Source organism: Odontesthes bonariensis, chromosome 16 (assembly GCF_027942865.1).
Source record: "Odontesthes bonariensis isolate fOdoBon6 chromosome 16, fOdoBon6.hap1, whole genome shotgun sequence".
Classification (NCBI taxonomy): Eukaryota; Metazoa; Chordata; class Actinopteri; order Atheriniformes; family Atherinopsidae; genus Odontesthes; species Odontesthes bonariensis.
In genome coordinates, this window is record NC_134521.1 from 3,559,609 (window position 1) to 3,572,353 (window position 12,745).

Below are 12,745 nucleotides of genomic sequence, written 5' to 3' on the forward strand. Positions count from 1 at the left end.
GGTAGGATTCCTCCACCCTAACTTGATTGGTTAAAAACAGCCGGGAGCGCTCGGTTTTTGCAAGCACGATTACAGGCTTCAGAGGGAGCTACAGATTTTGTTATTTTTCCTAAACAGCCTATTTAATATTCTACTTCCAGAACCCCATGACAGTTCAAGCTAATATGACTAAAAAAAAGTTGCCGACCGCAGCTTTAAAAGATAGCATTGATAACATTGAATTGCGACACCTACTGGTTGTTAATGTAAATAGATAATAATGTAAATAAAAAAGTGTTACAGCTCTTAAACAGCTTTGTTATTGATGATTGATTCAAATCTTCAGCCAATTTTGAAACATGAAATATTCAAAAACATGAACATTTTGCTTCTTGATTTTTATGAATGAGCACACAGTTGAGTGCGTGCTGATCAGTTTCAAATGTTTCAGTTTTTTTAAAACAAATTCCTCAAACTTTCATACAGTTTAACTTAGAGAAACAAATTATACCTTAAAATGACGGAAAATGTGTCCTCTTTCAGCCGATGTAACTACTAAAGAGCTCACATTTACAGAATTTCAGCTATGAGCCTTGATCCGAGATCAACCTCTCAAATTCTCTGACTAGCTCCAATGTTAAGTTTGGTAGTACACAAAAATCACAAAATTCCTTCAACCAATACCTCAGCAACAGTTTTTACTGCTAAAATTGAACTATTTTCAGCTTTTTTAGCATGGTCAGCTCTCCTCATTCAGCTCAGAAGCATTCTCACTGCTGTTTCGCAGGAACTGCTCCTTCTAGTTTTCTTACATTTCTCCATACTTGGCCTACCTGGGGTTGAAAGTCTCGATAAATCCACTGCGTTTTAGCGGGCATATACCGGCGAGTGTGACTTTGAGCGACAAAAAATATATATATATATATATATATATATATATAAAATTTATTTTAATATTTCAAGATCACAATAATCTTCCAATTTAGAACTACAATAAAAAAAAAGTTAAAACACAAATAAAATACACTTCAATTAGATACTTTTTAAATATATTTTCCCAAGGTGTGATTCTTACAAACTCAGTGTGCCGGGTATAAAACGTAAACTCACTTTGAAGTAGTGCAGAAGGTCTCTGCAGGTTAGTTTTACTCCTCCAATTTCTTTTTCCACCAGATGTTCAGGTGACAGAAGTGCTGGGATGAGGTTAACCAGCATAACAGCCATGTTTTCTACATACAGGAAAAAAAGACGTGTACGCTTTCCCGGCCTAAAAGGTAGAATAACGCAACAGCGCCCCCTGGCTTTAAAGGTAGAAATGCGGCAATGCTTTCCCGGCCTAAATGGGTTAAATAGCTGGGTTCCTGTTTTCAGTACTTATCTGTAATTCTCAAGGAGGCAGGTGATGTTTCAGTAATGCAAGTACCATGGCTCCTCACGCTCAGTCCATGGAGCATCGTAAGATGGATCGTCCAAGTCACTGAATCCCATTAGTTTGTTGTAAGTACTGCCACAAAGAGCTGTGGCTTTCTCCTCCGGGGTTGCACCAACAACAGCAGCAACATTCCTAATATGATCTGTGGTAACTCTGGGTCCAACAAGTTCTGCAATCAGGTTTTTGTGAGGCGCATATCTAGCTGCCGTTGGCCCTTTGACAGTCGGTTGTTGCTTCCTCTGTGAGCACGGGTGGTTATAATGAAGTCAAGACAAAAGAGCCAATTTGTAGACTTGCTGGCAGGAAGAAATGTTTCTTGTTTTTGAATACGATCACTGTGAGCTGATTCACTGTTACTCCTTTCAAGTAATTTGAACCTGACCAGCTCATATCACTTCTGTGTTTGCAGACCATTTCAAGGACTTATTCCAAAACCAGGTTTGAACAGAATTCCTTATTGTTATATCGAATTCATTCATCATCATGTGGCCCACGAGGCCGATTACGCTAGCATGCAATGTTAATATTGAATCTTTTTGTCTTCATCAGCACCTCGACGGGTCACTTTACTAAAGAAGGCCTACGCCTCAATAAGTGGTGAGGACAAAAGTTTTTTATGACATCAACTATTTAACCAGTGTGCAACGTTTTTGTCGGCGTGACTCTTGACTGCCGCTCTTCCCCCGACAGATGACGATGATATTAACCGCATGGGGGAGAAAGTGGTCCTTCGAGAGCAAGTCAAGGAACTGTTCAACAAGAAATACGGTAAACGGACTGGAGTGCTGTAGCTGTAGCCAACGACAGAAAGATATTTACTGTTGGTCAGTTTTCTCTTCACGTGTGGTCGGTGTTGGTCACATAAGTTACGTGTGGAGGTCTTCGTCCGTTCACTAGAACCCGAGCGCCGAACATTCGACCCAGTTGAGCGAGGTGGTGGAGGGTCAGAGTTAGGGATGGGAATTGATAAGATTTTTACGATTCCAATTCCATTTTCGATTCTGCTTAACGATTCGGTTCTTTGTCGGCTCCCTTATCGATTCTCATTTGGAGAAAAAGGACAACAAACCGCTCGATTAGCATCAACTTTGTTTAGTTTAGAAGTAACACGAGTCATGACCTTACAAACCCAACAACGCTGAGGTCCACATTGGTCTATCCTGGCCTGGGTAATTGAACTCTTCCTGCTCTGGTGAAAGGAGAAGCTGGAGGTAGAGGTGAACTGGGGGTAGTACCACCAGCCTCTGGCTCTGAGCCAGTCAGGCTCTGTCTCTCATGATTTCATCTAAATGTAATGCCTGAGAAGGCATTCATTTAACCTTAACCGTTACTAACAGCAGCTTTTACAATGAGGCTAAATGGTGCTAACATGATAGGCAGTGTTTGTTAGTTAGTTACCTGCAGTGTTAGCCGAGGACATGCTAACGTTGCTAACGTTGCTGGGTTCAGATTCACCAACGTTAATCATTCATTCATAGTTATTGCATGTTGGTAGTATTTCCTCTCTTTGGTGAAATATTCACTTTGCAAGTTGCCCTGTTGTCGTCTTTTTTAGGGATGTGTAACCAAACTTTCGAGCGTTTGTACCGCTTGGGCGCCATGTTTACTGTTGGCTGCTGGCTGCGCTGGACTCGCCACGCAACGCTGCGTGGTGACGTCATTCGCGCCCACTGGAATCGATAAGGGAATCGTTTGCAAAAATCGCCAAATGATTCCAAGGAATTGAAACACTGGGAACCGGTTCTCAACAAGAACCGGTTTTCGATTCCCATCCCTACTCAGAGATCACAGATCAGACTGGTATCAAAGAGGTTCAATGACAGCATGTTAGCAATGCTAACGCTAGCAGCTGCAATGATTAATGAGCACACTCTGTAGTAGTCGATAAAATGAACCATCACTGAGACAGAAAGAGGACTTACTGAAACACTGAAAGGCTAAAAGAAAACACTAAAGAGTGAGACAGAATCCTCTTTTATTCAGCATGAGAGGAATTCTATAAAAAAGCCTCGAGTATTGCTGACGATACTGTAATTCGCAGTGAGACACAGAGGAGAAGGATACTAACAGTGGATTAGTTTAGACACATTTGACATCTTGTTGATAGCAGTAAGGAGGGAAAGTGGTCCAACTGGGCTTTAAATGGCTCTTACATTCCTCAGTTCTGCACCGGGTTCCCAGTTTTCAGATAAGAGACATTTTCACACTTCACATTTTGAATCTTCACGGGTTTTTGGATCTTTGAATTTTTCTCCGAGACTCTACATACAATATTTAGCTGCAGCATCGAGTCCTTTTGAGCTGAAGTTTCTGCTCTGATTATGAATCTGTATGCGAAAGACAAAATGACTTGTTAGAAAAGTTGAACTGTAAAAGGACTTAGAAAGTTTTTGCGTGATGATGCAGCTTCTTATCTGATAAGCAGTTTGTCTTCGGGTGGAGTAAATATTACAACGAAGACATTATTAAATTCGTAATGTGTTTACAGAATTCAGACGGCGGGGATTCAAAGGTCAACACTGTGTTGAGGGTGGCATTTTTCTAAATAAGGCAAGACTAGTTTATTTGTGCAGCACAATTCAACTACAGGGCGATTCAAAGTGCTTTACAGAGACATTAAAACAGTAGAAATAAAAAGCATGATTTAAATTTAAACAAAAAAGAAAATAAGAACAATATAAAATCAATAGTTAAAATGTGATTAAGTTTTGAGCTTTATTCAAACGCAGCTGAAAATAGGTGTGTTGTTTAAATACACCATAAATAAATCGTGTATTTAAACAAGCCTGACTAAATAAGCCACTGGAAATCACGACACTCTTGACTGGGATCAGAAATATGCACCAAGATGCTGCAGTCGTTGCCCTTTGTCATGAATGAAACACAAGGCGATGCGTTTTTACTTTTGGGACGTGAGCAGATGACATCTGTTGACGTAAGACTTACAGCATGTGATATGCGAGCAAGGCTCAGAAGAGTGAAATTAATCCAGAGCATGTTTATAATAGGGCTGCACGGTGGTGTGGTGGTTCCAATTCAATTCAGTTTCATTTATATAGCCCCAAATACAACAAATGTCATCTCAAGGCACTTAAAGGGGAACTGCGGTATTTTCCATATTAAGCCTCTTTTCTGAGTCGTCTGCAATGTTTTAGAACCCCCCTCACCGCTTTTTTGATGTTCACTGCTGTCTCCGGTATTTGCCTAATTTTGTCCATTTTCAAAATCATCAACTCACCGGAGTGGTTACTGGTGTGCACCGGAGTGGTTACTGGTGTGCACTGGTAATCCATATCAAATTTCGTGGCGAAAAGTTGCTTCTGTCGTGTTTTATTTGGCAGCCCACAGCCGTGGATAAACTTCCGCTCAGCAGTTGAATCTGACTTGCTATACTCCACACCACTTGTTGGCGCCATTGATGGCGATTGTTCATTGTCCTTCGGCACGTAATCGGAGTAATATCAACGAACATCCACTACAAAATGTCAAATAAAACACGACAGAAGCAACTTTTCGCAACGAAATTTGATATGGATTACCAGTGCACACCAGTAACCACTCCGGTGAGTTGATGATTTTGAAAACGGACGTTTATGGTGCTTTTACGGACCTTTTTGGACATGCGCATGACTTGCCATTCTGAAGCAGGTTGAGAAGAATCAAAATTAGGCAAATACCGGAGAGAGCAGTAAACATCGAAAAAACGGTGAGGGGGGTTCTAAAACATTGCAGACGACTCAGAAAAGAGGCTTAATGTTGAAAATACCGCAGTTCCCCTTTAAATAATAAAGTCCAATTCAAGCCAATTGGAATTCAACTCATTGTAATCATAATTAATTTCAAAATAATCCAATTCATTCATATAGAGCCAATTCAAAAACAATTTCCTAGCTAAGGAAACCAACAGATTGCACCGAAACGTGTCTTCAGTCCAATCTCTCATACTGAGCGTGCCTGAGGCGACTGTGGAGAGGAACGGCTCCCTTTGAACAGGAAGAAACCTCTGGCAGAACCAGAACCAGAACCAGGAAGGGCGGCCATCAGAACCAGAACCAGGAAGAAACCTCTGGCAGAACCAGAACCAGGAAGGGCGGCCATCCGCCTCCCCCAGCTGGGGTTAGAGAGGACAGAAAAGAGGGGACAACAAACACTGTAACACCATTCAAAGGATACCTGTTGGTGGTTCCAAGAGGGTTCCTGGTTCAAATCAATTTTGAAATATGACAGTTTCAAACACATGAACATTTTGCTCCTTCTTGATTTTTATGAATGAGCACACAGTTGAGTGCGTGCTAAGTTTAAAATTTTTCAGTTTTTTCAAACAAATTCCTCAAACTTTCATACAGTTTAACTTAGAGAAACTAATTATACCTTAAAATGTAGGAACATTTGTCCTCTTTCAGCCAATGTAACTACTAAAGAGCTCACATTTACAGAATTTCAGCTATGAGCCTTGAAGCGAGATCAACCTCTCAAATTCTCTGACTAGCTCCAATGTTAAGTTTGGTAGTACACAAAAATCACAAAATTCCTTCAACCAATACCTCAGCAACAGTTTTTACTGCTAAAATTGAACTATTTTCAGCTTTTTTAGCATGGTCAGCTATCCCCATTCAGCTTAGAAGCATTCTCACTGCTGTTTCGCAGGAACAGCTCCTTCTAGTTCTTGTTATTTTCTGACAGAAAGACCATCTGTGTGTGTTGGCTGTTTTTGTTTAGGTGAGGCTCTGGGCTTGGACCGCTCCGTCGTGGTCCCGTACAAACTAATCCGCAGCAGTCCAGAGTCTGTAGAAGTCAGCGGTCTTCCAGATGATATCCCCTTCCGAAACCCAAACACCTACGACATCGTGTGCCTGGAGAAAATCCTTCAAGCCGCAGATAAAATTGCATTCAACGTCAAGAGCCAGCTACAGTGAGTGCTGAGACACCTGAATATTCAGAAGCAAGCTGGAAGCTGTCACCGCTGTATATTTCAGTAGTTAAGCTCATTACGGTTTATTTATGCTTTGGATTTAAATCCAGCCTCTGAGATGTCACAGAATAAATCTTCCTCAGCAAATGTAAATAATATGGAAAGCAAACAATGTTTAGGCTTTAAAGCAGTCGAGCTATGATGAAAGTATGGAGGCAAAAGACCTCAAACCCTGCAGAATTCTGTGTGTTTTCTTTGTAATTTGGATTTTCTTTAAACTATTTTCAGGGATGAAATGAGTGCAGCTGCATCAGCAGACTAATTCAAATGGAAAAAAGACCCAAAAACAATCTTGCACGATTAGAACAAGTGTTGTGCCCGCCGGAAATGACTCAGCATATTTTCTCTCACACAGGCCTTTTGCAGAAATCTGCAGCCAGGCTTGTAACACAGGTGGGTGCCGGCCAAGGTCCTCCATTCTGTTGGAATAAAGCACGCTACCTCAAAGTAAAAACCCTTTGTTTCGTGTCGTCTTCAGTGGGAACAGATGCTTCAACTAACCGGCGAAAACGCAAGAGGGTCCAGGAGAGCAGCCGGGTACCTGCCTCCTCTGAGCTGGGGATCTCAACCAATCAGATTCCAGTGATGGTACGTCCTTTGTATTCTTTAGGAATACATGTGATATGCTGCAATGGCATTATGTTCCATTTTGAACTCAATTCAATACAGTTTTATTTATATCGCGCCAAGTCACAACAAATGTCATCTCAGACGCAGTCCAATTTAAGCCAATTAGAGTCCAATTCATTGTAATACAATCAGAATCCATAATGTTTGTTGCTTCTGTTCTAACAGTTTTGAAAATGTGCTGCTGGCTTCAAAAGAAATCTAAACACACACACATATATATATATATATATATATATATATATATATATATATATATATATATATATATATATATATATATATATATATATATATCAGTGGTGGGCATAGATTAATTTTTTTAATCTAGATTAATCTCACTGAAATCTTGAAATTAATCTAGATTAAAATGGCTCATTCAGGGGTCCGGCATTCCGCGGGGTTCGCGGAAACAGACGTGTAAACTTTGGTTCCTATCCAAACAATAGTCGTTTAATCCTGAGACTGTTGCAATTGCCGTGTCGAGTGCTTCAATACAATAGTGTAGATACCCCACGCATACCTTTCTCACTGCAATTAAGTTTTATTTCGGATTTTATTTCGAATTTAGTTTATTTTCACAGCTGCCTCTGCTATTCCTGCTCTTCTCAGGTGTACCTAATGTAGTTTTACATAAATTGTAACGTGATGTATATCTTGTATAACAAATTGTAAATAACAACACGTTTATTCGTGTCCCTGCCCTCACTTTCCTCATGTTTTTTTCCGCGGGGGTGCTGCACAGCCGCGGGGCCTTTAAGAATTGAACATTCTAAATGTGACGTCACGAGCTACCAAAGCTACTAAAGCAAATTCTCAAGCGAAGCTTCTCCAGCGAGGTCGCTCTTGGTGAACACGCAGCATTAGGGCAGACCAGCTTATTCACATGCATGGCTCCAGCAGTTTCTCTAGCTTCGCCAACTTCTCATTTTCAGCACTTGTCAGGTGGTGCTGCTGTTGAGATAGCGTTGTGTGCAGTGCGTCTCTGTTGCGCCACACGCGCAGTATCCTCCCTGCGGCCACCATATTAGGAGCGCTGTCTGTTCCAACAGAGCAGATTTTGTCAACTATCCCCCACAGATTAGCGACCTCCATAAACTGCCTAGCACAGGCTTCTGCAAAGTGGCGTTCTTCTGTTTTAATCACACCTAACGGCAGACAAAGTACATCAGCCCACACCCGAGCTAAAATATCAAGGTAAAAGTCATCACAGTTTGCTTAGGCTACCTATATCGCCCGATAAGACTATATATATATATATATATATATATATATATATAACACAAATGTTTTGAAAGATTCTCTGTTTTAAGATTTTGTCTTTATGCTGTTTTCGTAAATGACTTTTTTTTGTTTGTTTCTCTGTAATTGGCTTTGGACATCAGGTTGTTCTGAAGCCGACCTGCAGTTGGTGTAAATATTTTAGTTTGAGCAGGTGTTTTTATAAGTAATGATATAAAGAATATTACGGTAGCATCGGGTAAAATGCAGGCATTGTTTTTTTATTTAGTTCACACTTTAAGCACATTTATCCTTGTAGCACCCACAGTTGCAGATATGCAACAAGCTTTTTATTTATTTACATTATATTTTTATTTACATTACATAATTTGATTTTTTTTTAAATTTACATACATTATTTACATTCATGTGTAATATTTTTTTCCATTACATTTTATGTGCCGACAGTTGTCACTCTGCTTTGCGGTGGTCTGTTCTAGTTGGTTCTGGTCTCGTTTGGTCTGCTTTGTCCACCTTTCACAGCGCTAATGGGAGGTCAGGTCTCCAAATTTGTATTATTACAAAATTAATCAGGAAAGCCCACAGTTGCAAATATACAACATTGCCTAAAATGATCAAAAATAGCCCAATTCCAAAAATATTGGTTTATTCCCACCCAAAAAGATGCAATGATTCTTCATATGCTTGGGTGCTACAAGGTTAAGCTGGTATTTTCTTTCATATTCCTATTTCCCCTTCAATTCAGGCTTTCATCGCTAAAAGTGTCGACGCTTTGTTTGTTTCCAACGCATCGGAGCGTTTGCTTTTTGATCAGTTATTTGAAACCTTGATTTTAAAAGTGGTTTTGAGGCAAACGTTTCTGTGCCGCAGCGTGTCTGATGACCCTCTGTGGTTGTCTCCCCGCAGCAGTGGCCCATGTACATGGTGGACTACAGCGGAGTGAATGTGCAGGTTCCCGGGAAAGTCAACTACTGAAGGCCGAGCCTGGACCGCAGCAAAGGGACACCGAGGAGGAGTTGGTCGATGCGTGCGACTCTTCCGTGAAAGACACTAACATTTTATCAGCGTGCTGAGACTAAACCAATCCCCCGGACGATGAAGAGCTGCAGGTTTGACTCTGACGTGAACGAGCCTGAGTGTTGAAGAAACAGCAGAATGTAAGCGGATGGAAAACGTTGCAGGGCAAATGTTTGGCTTGTCTCCGCTCAGCGCAGACGGGACGGCTACCGGTTTGTTTGTTTTGCATTTCTTTGTTTTAGCCTTCTGAAGCTGATCTCGACCATAATATTTTTTTTTTTTTTTTTTTTACAAAAGCTTAAAACATCACAGCAGTCATGTTCTTTGCCTTTTGCATTTACAACGCGTCCATCCACTGAGCAACGCCGTCGGATTCAGCTGCAATGTATTACTGATGAAAATGTCTTTGATAAGGTCTCTGATTCCATATTATTCAGATATTTGTACTTTTTATTTATTATATTTATTGAAATATAACATTATGTGCAGGGATGTAAAATATATTCTGTTATACAGCAGCTCTTTGAGGAACTATCACCACACTAACCCAGATGCTACTAGTCACTGAGTAACTACAGATAACCAGCTGAAATTTAACTGCAGCTATTACGTGTCTTAATTGGGTGTTTGTTGACAGCAGGTATCAGAATTTCAAGGAGACTAAATGGAGTCAAAGTTTGCCGACTAAAGAAATTTCTGCTGGCGAAGCAGCAGCTACCTGCGGTGAAAGATATTCACTCAGTTAAACTTTTTATGTTGACGCCGCAACCTAAAAAACGTGTAAAATATGTCATTTTAAAGTCAGCCTGAATGTATCATGTAAAGAAAAGAATGGTATGTTATTCTGCAACAACTGTCTCTGGACTAACAATATTTAATATGCTGTACCTTAACGCCAATTAGGCCTTTGAAATAAAATGTGATGCCTTGCACTTTGATTTTGTTGGAGCTTGTTTTTAATTCCGAAGGGAGGAAACTTCAGCCCACGTCTGCCTTTCGTCTCACTTCATCCCCGAGTTCACTCCTCCAACAAGCCTTCCTGATAAATTATCTTCTCAAGAACATGTTGGCCAAGATCATTGACTATATAAAAGAAGGACGTTAACCTCGCCGTGTTCAAAGCGAACAGATGCACTCTTAATAATGACGACTCCCACAACTTTTATCAGTCAATCAGACATTATTTACAAAGGCCTTTTTCATGTAAACTGAATGTAGCCCAGCTTCCTTTACTCTGTGTGAAAGCAAAAGAAAAAAAAAGCCTATAAAAACAACACTTCTCCACCCCCACCCTGCCTTTCTCTACCCCAGCTTAAACCTACCTCCAAGCCCAAAACACATGCTGTTTTAGATGTTTCAACATTTCAACACAAAGAACTAATGCACACAATCGTATTCACTTACATCCCATAAATTCATACATCTTCTTACCTTTTGTAATGAGACACTCGAGGCAGATGAAATAATTGCAAAAATTGTTCATTTCTAAAAACCCTGAAAAAGGGTATCATCATCATTTGGATTGAGTTAAATCAATGAAAACCATGTTGATGTATTTCGTTTACAGGCTACATCATAGATAAGGTAAAAGAAAATAAAACTTTGAAATAAAAACTAATTTTATATATCGATAGAATTCAATTTGAGACGAGACAACAAGCAGGCTACTACAAAAAGTGCAGACTGCAAGAAGTAAAAGCAGCTCGAATGAATGGATGAATAGATAAACAAGATGAAGCTGAGCAATACTTATCTGTATATATATATATATATATATATATATATATATTTATATATATTTATATCCTTTGGAGGCTTAATACATGCAGGATGACTTCCACATGGTTCCATCACGATGAGAGAGACGGAGAGATAGTGACAGCCCAGCCACCTCTGTGCTTATATTTGACTTTACTGTATGTATATAACCATGAAAATGGATTTTGTTGTAGTTTTTTTGTTTCTTTGTTTTTACAAACCATTCACAGATTCCACTATGGTACATCATTATGTTTAATTAGCCCACAGAGGAAGAAATTAGAGGGATTTTGGGAGTATTTAGCTGCCAACATACAGTTTGGATTCTCCTCTTCAACTGCAGAATTCACTCAGTTGTACACAAAAACAGGGATTTTTCATGCAGTGGTCAATTTTTAGATTTTGGGCCAGTCTACTCCTTCAATATGTGTCATTTAAAAACATAAATTAAAATGTTTATTTCATCACATTTTGTTTAATCGCAGCGGTACGTTTCGCCCAAATTTACCAAAATGAATTCCCCTATTTAAATCTTTAAATGCCGTTTTCTCAAAATCAGTTTTTTTGTATTTTTCCAGTATCAATATCTCAGCCTATGGAGCACCTACTAACACCAAACTTTCCAGTTATACACTCAGCAGTATTCTGAAGATATTTACAGAAGGATTTGTTGATAAATCATTCCTGGCCTGATTTATGTGACATTATAATAAAAAAATATGGCAAAAATTGATGTTTTTTAGGCTATGGGCAGCATATTCTGCTTCAAGATGGCAAAAGGACAGCAGTAGTAGTTGATGCTATGTGTGCCATACGACACTGGTCTTTTAAAAAAGGTGAACTATTTGGAACCATTGCTGAGCGACACAAAAGCTTGCTGCTAAATGATGTGCCTGCTGGCACTCAGATCATACACTTCTGTTGTGACGGGTGCAGTGGACCCAGCCTTAAATCAGCTGAGCAGGAAAAGAGATGAGGTGAGAACAGCCCAGAATGCATACCTGCCTATCCATGAAAGGGTTGTGGCACTGGGACCTTCACAGTGTTGTGCAATGCCCTTTGTCCACAGTCTGAGTGGCAGAGATACAACTAGTTACCCATATTTCACTGGAAAGAAGTCATGGTTTAAGAGCAGCATGATTCTGATGCTGAAGAATTTGGTGGGAACCCAACCGATGCCATAACAGATGACCTCCTTCACCAGCCAGACCTCACCATGGCTGTGTATACAGCCACAGCAGATCACTTTGAGGATTCAGATCTGGGCAAACTGAGAGCATACAAGTTCCTGAACAACAGATCAACACTCTTTAACCCCTTAACGCTTATTGTCGCATATATGCTACAAACGCAATCATCCAGCTGAGATAGCATCTTTATTCCCCTAATGCCGGTTAGTCCATATTCACTACGGACCTAGGAACCTTTATATAAATAAATATGTAAAAAAAAAAAAGGGTGAATAATAAAACATTGTTTTTTCACTGTTATATTACTGTGTTGTTGTTATCTTATTATTGACTATTATGCCTGTTGTTGCAAATAAGCAACATACCAAAATTTCTATTTTGTGCAAAAGTGAAATGAATAATCTCAGCATTATTTACCATCTACTTAAAGGCTAAAACACACACAAAACATTTTTTTTATATACAGCTATATAAATTCAGGCGTTAAGGGGTTAAAGCTACTACCCCCAACAGGAGATGCATTTCTCC

General features: G+C 39.7%; 1 protein-coding gene across 1 annotated transcript in view; it reads left to right on the top strand.

Annotated features, from left to right (window-relative positions):
* The window catches only part of gtf2ird1 (GTF2I repeat domain containing 1), a 61,626-nt gene extending 51,419 nt beyond the window's left edge, over positions 1 to 10,207 (top strand). The window contains exons 21-27 of the mRNA XM_075487412.1: positions 1,821 to 1,849; positions 1,961 to 2,008; positions 2,102 to 2,179; positions 6,131 to 6,323; positions 6,739 to 6,776; positions 6,862 to 6,971; positions 9,159 to 10,207. Coding sequence (XP_075343527.1) covers positions 1,821 to 1,849; positions 1,961 to 2,008; positions 2,102 to 2,179; positions 6,131 to 6,323; positions 6,739 to 6,776; positions 6,862 to 6,971; positions 9,159 to 9,227 — 565 coding nt within the window. The 3' untranslated portion in view covers positions 9,228 to 10,207. The remainder of the gene's footprint in view (positions 1 to 1,820; positions 1,850 to 1,960; positions 2,009 to 2,101; positions 2,180 to 6,130; positions 6,324 to 6,738; positions 6,777 to 6,861; positions 6,972 to 9,158) is intronic.
* Positions 10,208 to 12,745: the final 2,538 nt, after the last annotated feature.